We start from the raw sequence: 13,939 nt of genomic DNA on the forward strand, positions 1-13,939 counted from the left end.
GCAACAAGTTCCAAAGATATGGGTCTTTTTATAGATTGCCTTAACATATCCTCCTAAGACATGAATCTATTGAGAGCAAAGTAAAAATTACAATGTTCTCCAAGCAAAATCTAAAGAAGCCCCATTGACCCCAGTGGGATTTACTTCTGAGGATGTATGAAGAAGAACGTGTTGCACAGCAACTGGGACCCAAGCCATGCAGAACTTCATAAATGATATTTAGTGCATTGCACTCTGATGAAAAACTGGACCCAGGCCTCACCCAGGTGTGGAAAACTTTAAACAGGAGGTGCGGTAGATGTTATATGTCTTGTACTTGCAAGCTGCTTAACCTCCATACCACAGAAACTCCTGTGGTCTCAGATATGAATAATTTGTAACGGGCTTCTATGTTGTCTTGCTTAATTACTTTGTACAGCACACTTAGTATGACCTCTTCTCTAAAAACTCATTTTCAATTGACGTGGTATTAAAGAGCCCAACACCATAATCGCCCACCTAAAAAAAGCGTCATGTGATTCTTCTTCTTTTTCAACAAGCATTATGGCTTCACAGTGTGGTTTTCCTTTTATCTGCTCAAGACAATGAACTCCATATGTAACCCAGGCATAGGCAAACTCTGGTCCTCCAGATGTTTGGGACTACAATTCCCATCATCCCTAGCTAACAGGACCAGTGATCAGGGATGATGGGAATTGTAGTCCCAAACATCTGGAGGGCCAGAGTTTGCCTATGCCTGATGCAACCAATCAAGAAATATATAAAAAAGGAACATTTTATCTCCTATAGTGACTGTGTTTCCTGGAAGTGATCTTTATTTCTTATTTTTTTAAAAGTTTCCTTTATCAATAGATTTCTGTGAGTGTGTGTGGGTTTTCGTTCATAGTCACAAACTAACGTAATCCACTGACAACTTAGTTCTCAAGTCCTTTCAGCTTGAAATAACTTGATTTACAGTATTTAAATTAATTTTACTTGCAAATCATAAATTCAGAGTCAGAGCAAAAGAAAGACACCTTTGGATCTAAGCCACATTTTTTCCTAATAAAAATTGGAGGCACATTTAAATCTCACACCCTAAAAGGTTTTATTTTCAAGCAGGGGTGACCAGCTGGTGCTCTCCAGATGTATGTATGTATGTATGTATGTATGTTTATTATTACGTACCTATTCCACATTTCCTCCAAGGAGCTCAAGGTGGCGTACATGGTACCTGCTACACATTTTATCCTCACTACAACCCTGTGACATGGGATGCGGGTGGCGCTGTGGGTTAAACCACAGAGCCTAGGACTTGCCGATCAGAAGGTCAGCGGTTCGAATCCCTGTGACGGGGTGAGCTCCCGTTGCTCGGTCCCTGCTCCTGCCAACCTAGCAGTTCGAAAGCACGTCAAAGTGCAAGTAGATAAATAGGTACTGCTCTGGCGGGAAGGTAAATGGCGTTTCCGTGCGCTGCTCTGGTTCGCCAGAAGTGGCTTAGTCATGCTGGCCACTTGACCCGGAAGCTGTACGTCGGCTCCCTCGGCCAATAAAGTGAGATGAGCGCCGCAACCCCAGAGTTGTTCATGATGACGTAACGGTCAGGGGTCCCTTTACCTTTACCTGTACAACCCTGTGAGACAGGTTAGGCTGTGACTGGCCTAAGGTCACTCAGTGAGCTTTTTGAATAATTGGGGATTTGACCCCTGGTCTTCCAGGTCTTCGTCCAGCACTGTAAACACCACACCACACTGGACTCTAATCTTGTTGGACTCTCACTCCCATCAGCCCCAGTCAGCATAGCCAATGATGAGGGATGATGGGAGATGTGACACAATAACATCTAGAGAGCACCATGCCATGTCCTGTCAGCGTGTTTAGACATAGCTATTACTCACTCTGCATGGAATATAGTATCTGCCTCAGTTGCCTCTTGATTAGAAGGCCATTCCACAGCCATAATTTGGGTACAGACACCATCATCATAATCATCATCATCATCATCATCAGGAAGTAAATTCTGCTGCATCCCTATATTGGAATAAATTAAATGATCCAAGCACACCTAGTACAGTGGTACCTCAGGTTAAGAACTTAATTCGTTCTGGAGGTCCATTCTTAACCCGAAACTGTTCTTAGCCTGAGGTACCACTTTAGCTAATGGGGCCTCCCACTGCTGCTGCACTGCCGCCACACGATTTCTGTTCTCATCCTGAAGTAAAGTTCTTAACCCGAGGTACTATTCCTGGGTTAGCAGAGTCTGTAACCTGAAGCGTCTGTAACCTGAAGTCTGGTACCTGTAACCTGAGGTACCACTGTACAAGCACATGGTCTTGCCCTGCTGTATGGTCGTTGTAGCTAGAGGTGGCAGGGACTGAATGAGGGATCATCTGTATGCAGAGCATATACTTGTCCCAGGGTTGATCCAAGGCACTTTGCTGCCTGAAGCAAATGAAAGATGGTGCACCCTCCCATTTTGTACAAAAGCCAACCAGACGGGCAGTTGAATCTTACTTCAACACGTGTGATGAAACAGCATCCTACAGTGCACTTGAGGGCAGCAGGCTGGCCTAGGTGGCGCAGGGCAGGTCCCATTGCATACACAGCTTCAGCAACTCACAATTCCCTCTAGTATCTGCTGTCTGGGGCAGCCACCTCACTCTGCCCAATAGTAGAGCTGGCCGTTGGGATGAAAAATGTCCTGTACTCAGGCTTCAATGAATCAGTTAATTCAACTGCCATGTGGGAAGTGCTGCTCTAAGCAATGTAAGGTGTGTCTCACACTGTATAAACTAATTAAAGCAATAAATAAATAAATAGTTTAAGCCTCATGTGTGAAAGCATCCATAGCTGCTAATGAAATCTGCAGCCATTCATCATACTGACCTCAGCTTATTCTAACATCTTCAACAGCAACAGCAACACAAATGTAAACTCCGTGTAAAATCTTATCGGGCCCACTAAAATAATGGGATTTTTGTTTACAAGGTGTTGATGGGGTTTAGAAACTTTGATAATAATTCCAGACAGTCAATAAATACGGAGACTTTTACACTGCCAGTAGGAGCCTAGCTAAATTATCTAATCTTGAAAATGACAGACAGCACAATGAACTCTGAACTTAATCTCCTCCAAACACCGAGGACACAGCTGAGTGTTTAAAGTGCTATATAACCTCAGTACCTGCTTTGAAAAGGAATCATTCGATATCTGGAGACCCAGAAACACAGAAGGTGGAATCCACTTGGTGCTGCTTGCTTTGTTCCTCCAGCGGAGGCATCCACTAAGGGAAGAAATGTGGTTGGGTTATTTTTATTTTGCTGTCTTCCTCTGCAGCCTTCAGAGCTGCCCTTCCTGATGTGTTTTGGAGGGTTGGGGGAGCTTCCAGAAGCGATTTTGGAGACATTTTGCTGAGGAGGAATCAGGAAAAATGATCCGCTCCATTTCTTCCATTAGGGGATGGGCATCAGATGTATATTACCTTGAATAAGCTCAGGGAGGTACTTCATACAGAACTGGCTTCTGTTGGTGAATGAGTAGGCTTACACAAAGCTGTTAGTTGGTCAGAATATGGACATTTCACTCAAATGCTTGCAGATTCTTGGGGTATAGACAGCTGAATTTACACTGTCAAACAATTCTGTATCCTGCCCTTCTCCCGCAGAACATAGCTCAGTTGGTTAGAGCGTGGTGCTGATAATTCCAAGGTTGCAGGTTTGTTTCTCGTACGGGACAGCTGCATATCCCTGCACTGCAGGGCATTGGACTAGGTGATCCTCAGGGTCCCTTCCAACTCTACAATTCTATGATTCTACGTAAAAAGCAATTTGACAACAGCAAATTGTTAAACTTACACAGTGCTGCACATTTTGGGCCTATGGCACATTGCCAAACAGGACAAACTGTTTCAGGCAGTATTCACACTCCATTACCAAGCAGATACTTTAGCATATTATATTGACTACAACATAAACCCTATAGCAACAGGGAAGGTCTTTGGGGGGGGGGGGCATGTGTCTGCAGGTATCACATTGGCAATCCCTGATCAAGGATAATGAAAATATAGCTACTGCTTCCGTTAGGCAGTTTTACAGTGCAATCCTAACCATGTCTGTTAAGAAGTTTGATCCCCGTATGGGACACCTGAATATCCCTGCATTGCAGGGGTGGACTAGATGGTCCTCAGGGTCCCTTCCAACTCTACAATTTGATGATTCTAAGTAATTCATATTGAATTCAATAGGGCTTATTCCCAGGCAAGTGGGCTTGGGCCTGCAGTCTTAGATGTTGTAGTTAATGGTCTCATTCTCCACCCCAAACTCTTTAGATGGCAATGTGGATTATTTGAAGCACTTCTCAAAATATGGTAACATAGCCCTGTTGCGCAGGGGGCCCTGCTGCTCATTCTGCTGAGAACTGACCATGGACTTGGGCACCAACGTCCTGCACTGAACATAGATGCTTGTATTGTGCTTTTGACTCAGACACTCAGACAAGAGCCCTAAACCTGAACTAAATAAATGCATTTGCAGAAAGTTAACAGGTGTGTTAAAATATGGGCACATACTTCAGTTATCTGTTTGCCATTCCAACATTTTGAATTCAAGATTTAGTTAGGGTTTTTTTAAAAAAAATAAAAAATAAGCTGAGACACCAATTTACACAATTCACTGAACTGTTGTAGACATATTTTCAAATGTGATGTTCACTTTCCGTAAACATTCTCTCTCTCTCTCTCGGGAAGATATTTACAGGAGAAGCCCTGCTATTTCTGTGGAATATGTGGAAGTTTCAATATGTCCCTATTTTTCCTTCAGTACCATTTTAGTTTCCTTTGAGTCTGGCAAAGTGCACAATAATTTTTTTTAAAACATGGGGAATTACTTGCAGCTACTTTTGTTTTCAAAAACTGTTTCTGTCTGCAAATAATAAATATAACAATGGGGGGAATAGGTGCTTTGAAACGTTGGAGAAAATATTTATGCTTGCATTCATTAATAAGATTCCTTTTCACAGTAAAACCTTGAGTCTGAGTCAATTTAGCATCCTACACCAAGCTATAAATTAATTTGAAGGAGGAACACACAATCTGGTCATGCCCTCATTAAACTGACATTTAAGTGATTGGCGTTGCTCAATGTTTTGGCATTCTTGTGTGTAGCAACACAGCCCATTTATTTCCCACAACAATGTTTATTTTGCATGACTATAGTTCCATGGTTACTTCATTATCATGCATGAAGCAAGCCGGAAGCATGCTATGTGGTGTGTAATAAAGAGGAACTAAAACCTGACCTGTAGATGGAGTGCTTTTGAAAAATCATTTGAGCTTCACGTTGTCATGCATTTTGTTTGGCAGGACAATAAGCTCCCCAATGCCTCCTCACTCAGGAGGAATTCTTAGAATGATTAGCAGATGCATTCACTTCTTAGTGTTGCTTCAGTATGACTGCCTAAATAGTGGCTACCTAAATACAAACCTTCTTCCAGGTTGGCCTTATCATAGGGCAGGAGTGGGGAATCTGTGACCCTCCAAATATTGCTAGCCTACTCCTTCCATCAACCCTAATGTGCTGGCTGGGGCTGATATTGCTGAAGTCCAGCAATATCTGGAGTCTCAAGATCCCCATGGCTTAGGTCCACTTCACCTAAAACGTAACACATGCATGTGACAAACATATGTTTGCAAACACGAATATCACATCAGGGACTCAGTCAGGGAGGCAGCTCTGATTGCAACTCCCTGTCTAGAGTGTTGCCCTGTGTGATACATTAAATGGTCCCTAGCTACCCTGGCATCTGGTAAGCATCTGGATTTGTTTTTCCTTCAGAAAGCCTCTCTGAGGTGATGTGTGAGAACCGAACAATGCAGAGGCTAAAATATATTTTATTCAGTGTTGACTCTTCTTCTTCTGAAAATCTCCTTTAGTGCCTCACCAATTGAATAATGAAGAGCTGCTAATGCAGGATGTTAATAGATAATGAGCAACACAATCACTTCGACACCCATCTCTCCCACCTCCTTATCTGCCCCCTTTGAGATCATCATTGCCTGTTTGAGTGGCAGATTATGGCAGATTATATGCAGAGGACCTTTTAAATTGTTCCATATGGCTGGCACCATACGGGATGCTACTTCCAAAAAAAGGCCGCAGAAAACGTATTTGCTCATTATACAATGGCAGTTCCAGATGTAGACGCCCACCAGAGCTGCTAAATGAAGCTTTTCCAGGAAGACAAATGGGGAAAGAATCAATTTTGGGGGTGGGGTGGGGACCTTGAATGCAGTGGGGAGCAGGCAGCCATTTGCTGAATGTCTTGGGCTAACTCTATAATGTGTAGGGTAGGGAGGCAGGGTCTCTCTGAGTGTGAAAGCCAGGCTACTGTTGTTGTCTTTCTTTCCTAACAGGGAGCATAGACTTTGTGCAGCATAGCTCTTGAAGCAGATGTGCAGTTCAATGTGAATGTAAAACTTTGCTGCTATTTACATTTAAAAAAGCAATAGCACTTCACAATTAGTGCATTAGAGGTACACACAGCCACTTAAAAAAACAAACAAGTCGCTGATTACTACCTTGCAAATTATAGCCAATAATGACTATATAATTATATCTATTCATTGTATTTATATCCAGTCTTTCCATCAAGGAGATCAAGGCAGTGAACATGGTTCTCTCCAGCTATCTTCACAACAACCATGTGAGGTAGGTTGGCCCTAGAGAAAGTGACTGGCTGAAGTTCACCTAGTGAGCATCCTGGCTGAGGAGGGGTTTGTGTGAAAGGGTTCTGTCCGAAAAGGCAATAAAAACGGGTTTTAAATGAATAAAGCTGCCACTTTACTGTAATACACCAGCCCTCATTATATTACTCAGAAGTTGTGGTAGCAATAAACATACTATTAACTAGGGGAGGAATCACATGCTAACAGTGCATTTGCACTGACCCATTTCCTATAGGATCTAATACACATCTCTCACAGATGTTTTCAGGACTATTACCAAACAGAACTATTATAGCAAAAACAAAAACAACGGCTGTCTTCTGGCACCTTAAGGACTGTGAGATTTCTTATGGCCCAATCCTTTTTGTACTAAAAAGTCCCTTCATTTAATGCAGGAAGAGTTAGATGGTGGCAGACACATGCTCACAAACAAACAAACAAACAAACAAACACAAGCACACCCCTCACAGGTATGAAGGAGTGTTAATTGTGGGGTTGCTGTTTCATTGGCCTTCCCTGCACTGTTTACAATTCCCCTCTTATCCACCAACATCTGGTGAAGAGGCACCTAGTCCACAAAAACATATACAACAATATCTGCACAATCCTATATGTGTCCACCCGGACATCCATCTCATAGAGTTCCTTTGGACTTATTGCCAAGTAAGTGGGTATAGGATTGTGGACTGGGATTATGGAACTGCCACTTGCTATCGGTGAGGGAGGAAGTCAGTTCCAACAAACCCCTTCCTGTGAGGATACTAATTGAGCTGCCTGAGGGAAGAAGTGAGTGGCAGGAGCTGCCTGGTCCTCCTGCCCTGGATGTGGTCACCAGCTCCACTCCTGCATCTCATATGGAGGAAGCAGTGCTTCAGTGCAGTGCTCTTTATCAAGGGAATTATTATTATTATTATTATTATTATTATTATTATTATTATTATATTTTCTTACCTGGCCTTCACCATAAAGTCTGGGTACAGCACTTTAAAAATTCAATATGAAAATCAGTTCAAAACAAATTACAAGACAAGACCACAGGATAGGTGCTAAAATATGTATCTCTCAGGTGTCAAGAGCCAGGGTAAAGGGGTGTGTTTTGGGCATCTGATTCCAAAACATAATGAAGGTGACAGAGACACCTCTGGGAGAGGGCATTCCACGGCTTAGAGGCTGCCACTCTGCCCTCCTGACTTCTGAGGGTGGTGAAACTACCTGGAGAGCCCCCTCTTCTGAACGTAACCCCCAAAACGATCTGTAGGGTTGGAGGAGGTTCAGAACCATGACTGACATAAGCTGTAACATTAAGAATTGTAAACTTCAGAAAATGTGCTTGAGCTTGCTTTCCCCTCCTCCTTCCCATTCCTTTTTCCTCTTGTGATATGTCTTTTTAGATTGTGAAACTGATGGCAGGAATTAAACCTAGACATAGAATCAGGGACCCTGATGAAACTCTAGTCCAGCCCTCTGCAATGCAGGAATATGCAGCTATCCCTTTTTGGGGATCGAACATGCAACCTTGGCGTTATCAGCACTACGCTCTTACCAACTGAGCTATCCACGCTTCGTATTGAAATTGATTTTTGTAAGTCACTTTTTGGCTAAAGGGTGTGATATAAATGCTGTAGATAAATAATAATAAATCTGTTAATCCTTGTGGTATCACAGGCCAAGCCCCCTCGTCATTTTTACCCTGGCCACATACCCCACGAAAAATCCACACTAAAATTTACTATGGGTAATATCTACAGTAAACAATGTTCACGTTAGAAAGGTTGTGCTTCTTTACTTCCCCAGAGAGTATAGAGAAGAGAACATCCATCACCAGCCCTTTGCCAGGCTATACAAGCAACAGTTTTCCTTTGTGTGGGTAGGTTTTGTGCCATTTTGGCATGCAGTTTCAACTTTTGTCACCTGCTCCATCCTATGCGCATATTTTGCCTCATGTCTGGTAACTGGACCATTGGGGGGCTTGCTTGTCTGTCACCGTTATCCTAGATTAATGAAAAACAACGTCTTCACAGCTGCAAAACTGTTCATTCACACAAATGATCCAGGAACAAAATGATCACCACTGTTTTAACGATTTGGGTTTGCAATCATGCATTAAATAAGGCAGGGAGCCAGGAACCAAGTGGAAAATATGATAATCTGTTTATGGGCACCATCATTTCTGCCAGATCAAAGCAGCTGAGAAAACCACTTTGGACACTACAGGTTAACACACAGGGCTCACAACTGCTTTCTGACATTTCTAGTTCAACCTTCCTGTTAGAAGGTCAGGTTAGTGTAGATGAAAGCTACTCCCATTTATATTTAAAGCCACCCTGTGTGATAGGTTGGGCCAATAAAATGTGTGTGAAACTAGCCAAAATTTGTTCACAGGGCCTTGCAGAGCCAGGCAGAGGCCCAGGCCAGGTAGATAATGTGCCCCCCCCGTTGCCTCCACCCACCCGGCGCCCATTCTGTGCTCCTCTGCGCAGTCAATCGCAGGCCCCACCCCGGACGCCAGGGAAGCTTTTCTCTTGCGCTGCCAGCCATGGCCCCAGGAAATCCACCCACCACCACTGCCACCTTTACGCCTCCACGTTCGCCCCAGTGCATCCCCTGTGATTGTGAAAATGCTGACAGAGGCCCCCTTTGGAATTGGAGGCCCGGGCCAAGTGGCCCATATGGCCCCCCCTCTGTCTGGGCCTGATTGTCCAATGTGCATTATGGATGAGAAGGAATTTGAAGTCAGATGCCCTCCCATCAGCCCTGGCAAGCATGGCCAATAGTCAGGGATGATGGGACTTGTAGTCCAGAAACACATTTGTAGTCCACAGGTTCTCCATCCCTGTACCAGAGGCTTGCAGGAGACTGAGATGGAGTCAGACAGAGTCCTCAGGGGTTCCACAACTGCATGCTCCATGGGGGGGTGAACTTGAACCTGACTAATCCTTTGAACCCCCCCCGAGCTCTCCCACCCCATTAAACCTCTTTCTTTGGAGGCAGTGACTGGCCTTGGGTCAAAGCAGAACTACTTACCTGTGTTTCTCACTCTTGTTTGCAACGACTGAATCATGCCCTTAGTAAGCCATTATTTTGTTATGGTTAATAATTTTATAATCATTGAACTTCAAGAGGTGTCTCCAATAAGCTGGAAGTTAATACCTAATCTTTTGCATGTTCATGTTCAGTCTCCAGATGGCAACGGTTGCTGTCAAGCGATCCTTTCATCTGTGTTTGTGTGACATCCAGTGGCTGGCGGGATCAGCCACAAGCATGCTGTCTTCAGTTAATGATTTAAGAGGTCATTCTCTCTGCACAAAACCAGTAGTTCCTCTGGTTATTTCCCCCTTACATTTGTTAAAACACCTTGTTGTCTGTGATGTGCACATACAGCTGAATTCAAGCATATGTGGCTAAGATAACTTACTGAAGTATGCATCATTCTGAAAGGAGCAACCTTAAACCCACAGGGAGAGTAGACAGAGGCCTCTTCATTGTCACAATGTATATAGCTCCTACAGTTCCCCAGGAAAACCATTCTGGTTATTGTGGCTCTGGGAGAGGAATAAAGGTCTCTCAACAACTCTCAGCAGCTTTAATAAACTATAATTCACAGGTTTCCTAGGGGGAAGACATGGCTGTTTAAAGTGGCATAGATGTATAGTGCAGACGGGGCATGCTTATTTTGTTAAATTTGTTAAATAGGTCTCTCACTGTTGCCTGTCGTTTGAAATAATCATTAGAAGTCAGGGTGTTTCTTGGAGTCTGCAGGACGGGAAGCTATGCCTCAAACAAGCATGTTGTTGTTTTTTAATTGTAGTAACTTGCCCTGAGACTTTGGGGTGAATGGCAAATAATAAGCCAAAATAATAATAATGTTTTGCTTATAGCAAAACATCATGGATGATAATGGGATTTGGGGTTTTATTTTTCTGAGATCCATTTAAGCAATAAAAACTCTAAATTCCATATAGCTCCATCTGTTTTTTGGGTTTTTTTTTTTTTTTAATATTCAGCCTGAATGCCATTGCTCAGGCAGCCCAAATAGAACTACCCACACACAAGAGAGAGGCATCAGTAGGGTGGATGGGATCCCAAGGTTTGAAGAAGTACTTGTTTTTTATTTTTAAAATCCTCAAAGGGTGTTGGGGAATAAAAATGAATCCCTGTGACCCACGTATGTGGAGAACTAATAAACATGGGGCTTTGCACACTCTCCTGCAAGGAGAGAGCCCCAGTAGCAGAGATTAAACTCACAAAAGTTAAGCAGCAGTATAGTGTTAGGAATATAGATTGCTAAACCGTTTTTATCCCGTACATCTGCACACAGCAGCTGACCTCTCTTTCTATCCCTCTTGCAATGAGCAGACCCCACACTGTTAAGTAACTTTAAAATGCATTACTTACAGATTCAAGGTCTCAGTAATGCATTGTTCCATGCAGCAGCAAGAATAATACAGGCAAAATACTCTTGGTTAGAAAATACAGCAAAGATATCTCCAGACACATGCTCTAAGTTCAGAGCTAGCTTAAGCGTGTCTGTCCTCATTGGTTACATGAGGCAGAGAGAGAGAGAGAGAGAGAGAGAGAGAGAGAGAAGAACAGGAAGACAAGGCTTCACTTCCTCCTTCACTGGAGGAGAGTCTTGGAAGTACAGTTCTGGGGTCCTTAACCCCTTTATGCACTAACTAGCAATCATGCATAGTTGTGTTTGACTGCAAATTTACCCAAAGGGGACCCCCCCCCAAACCAGCCCAGTGAGATCTGACCATGTTTTTTAATGGCCATGTAATCTGACTGGCATGGGGAGGGGGGGGGGAGAGACACAGAAAACTGAATGGGAAGGGGAATAATAATAATAATAATAATAATAATAATAATAATAATACCCTGCCCATCTGGCTGGGTTTCCCCAGACACTCTGAGAAGCTAACAGAATATATAAATCATCAAACATTAAAAACTTCCTGATACAGGGCTGACTTCACGTGTCTTCTAAAAGTTGTATAGTTCTTTATCTCCTTGACATCTGAAGGGAGGGTGTTCCACAGGAAGGGCACCACTACCGAGAATAGAATGGAGTGGTTGGAATTCTGAAAATAAGCACTCCCTGCTGCAACATTTTGTTGCAGCCCCTCTGGTTTTTAGCATAATAGTTGCCAAGATGCATCTCTGAGATCACTATGAAAAGTTCCCAGAACAGCGCATATTGATCTTGGTACATGTTGCAGTATTTCCCTCATTGTAATCTGCTTCCTTAACTTGTGCAGACTTTTATTAAGGCAACAGGAAAAAGCCAAGCATGGAAAATATGACTGTATGCCTTTGGATGGGTGGCAGTAGTGGTCAGACTGAGCTTGATGTAGAAGCTAAAAATGTCATTGATTTTAAAGCACCCTCTGCTTTGCCTTATCCTAGGGGTATATTTCTATTTTATGGATGTGTTATTTTAAATTAAAAAATATCTTTATTGAAAGTTCAAAAAGTACATAATTATATGTGCACTAAACGTGGTGAGACATAAATACAGTGGTACCTCGGGTTACATACGTTTCAGGTTACATACGCTTCAGGTTACAGATGCTTCAGGTTACAGACTCTGCTAACCCAGAAATAGGACCTCGGGTTAAGAACTTTGCTTCAGGATGAGAACAGAAATCGCGTGGCAGCAGCAGGAGGCCCCATTAGCTAAAGTGGTACCTCAGGTTAAGAACAGTTTCAGGTTAAGAACAGACCTCCAGAACGAATTAAGTTCTTAACCTGAAGTAACACTGTAAAAGAGAGAAAGAGAGAAAGAGAGAAAGAGAGAAAGAAAGAAAGAAAGAAAGAGAAACAGAACCTGTGTAGAAGGGAAAGTAAAGTGGGGGGGAGGGAAAACCCCCCAAAACTGTATACTTTACGATGTTGTTATTGTACTTTATGGATGTATAAAAATATTTTGCACATGCAGTGTTTTAGCCAATATACTGCCTGTTACATCAAAATGGGTATGTATTAAGTAGACCTGGCTTCAAGGAGAAGACCGAGACTGGAGTCATAAGCAAAAGGTTACCAGCGCTGGCAGGGAAACGACAGCTGTGACAGCACTTGCGGGCAGAACATCTTCAGGACTGCCAGAGTCAATCCAGGGTTTGTTTTCTCACCCCTAACTTTCTCATTGCTGACCATTTTTCATTTCAGCGGTAATAGTAAGAGAGGAGAAGGTCCTCCCTTAACACTGAAACAGTTCAATATTTGACATGGCTATAAATACCAGCCCAAACGCAGCAGGATTTTATGCAGAAGAAAACAAAGATAACGTATATGAAACTGTTCTTGGCGAGATCAAGTACTTGGAGCTGCCTCTAGGAATCACTTTAGGGTAAGTAGCATCATATCGCGAAGAATGCACTTTATTCTGTCCTGTGGGGGGTGGTTTTATTTATTTATGTTTGGTTATAAGAGCTATCCTATCATTCCTTCCGACCTCAGTAGAGGTTTAGCTGTTCCTGAAACAACCAGTAAAAATGGACACCTCTGAAACTGAAGCACATTCCTTGATTTTAATGAAATGTGTTGTTTCCATGAAAAGTATTTAGTTAAGGCGAGATTCTTCCTAAGACTCAGTTTTTCTGTTTAGTGGTGTTATTTGGATTTCTGTGCTGGAAGCAGCTTTGCATTGGGGCACATGATTTGCTGATGGTATTGGTTTGGTTTCTGTGAATGTATACTCTTTATTTCCCCTGCTTTCGGAGTCTAAGAAAATGTTATATTTGAAAAATAGGTGTTTGTCCCCCTCCCCCCGTCCAACCCCCAGGGAGTGGATTACATTTCATACCCATGCAGATATAGCTTTGATGAATAAAAAGTATTTGTGCAGCTAGTGCAGAGTGAATTACCGAAAGGGTTGACATTCATAGTAGCACATTAACTTACTATAGGCTAAAATACAGCAATTAGCAAATAAAAAAGAAAGAAAATACATTTGCGTTTCCATGGCCATATTATATATTTGATTACAAGGTATCATATTCAAGTTTATTTTTAGTATCCGACAGAGGGTTTTTTTAAAAATAGCATGGCTCTGCTGCCACAAGGATCAGTTTACAAAGATGATTCTGCTAGAAAAACTATGAGAGAGAGCCAACTACCGTAAGTCATACTCAGAGTAGACCCATTGAAAGCAGTGGACAAACATTGCACATCACCCAGGATATTTTTATTTTCATGTCACAGTCTTAGCAAATTTAACTTCCCCCCTGTTTCATATGT

General features: G+C 42.6%; 1 protein-coding gene across 6 annotated transcripts in view; it reads left to right on the forward strand.

Annotated features, from left to right (window-relative positions):
• Positions 1–12,766: 12,766 nt before the first annotated feature.
• Positions 12,767–13,939, forward strand: part of EXOC6 (exocyst complex component 6) — a gene marked incomplete at its 3' end in the record, with an annotated part of 99,865 nt that continues 98,692 nt past the window's right edge. For 3 of the 6 annotated variants that reach the window (XM_081006778.1, XM_081006780.1, XM_081006785.1), the window contains exon 1: positions 12,769–13,049. In XM_081006778.1, coding sequence (XP_080862904.1) covers positions 12,928–13,049 — 122 coding nt within the window. In that variant the 5' untranslated portion in view covers positions 12,769–12,927. Of the gene's footprint in view, positions 13,050–13,939 lie in introns of all 6 variants that reach the window. The other 3 variants (XM_081006779.1, XM_081006773.1, XM_081006781.1) reach the window with 3 other exon arrangements.

Source organism: Podarcis pityusensis (genome assembly GCF_964106645.2).
Source record: "Podarcis pityusensis genome assembly, chromosome: 5".
Lineage (NCBI taxonomy): Eukaryota > Metazoa > Chordata > Lepidosauria > Squamata > Lacertidae > Podarcis > Podarcis pityusensis.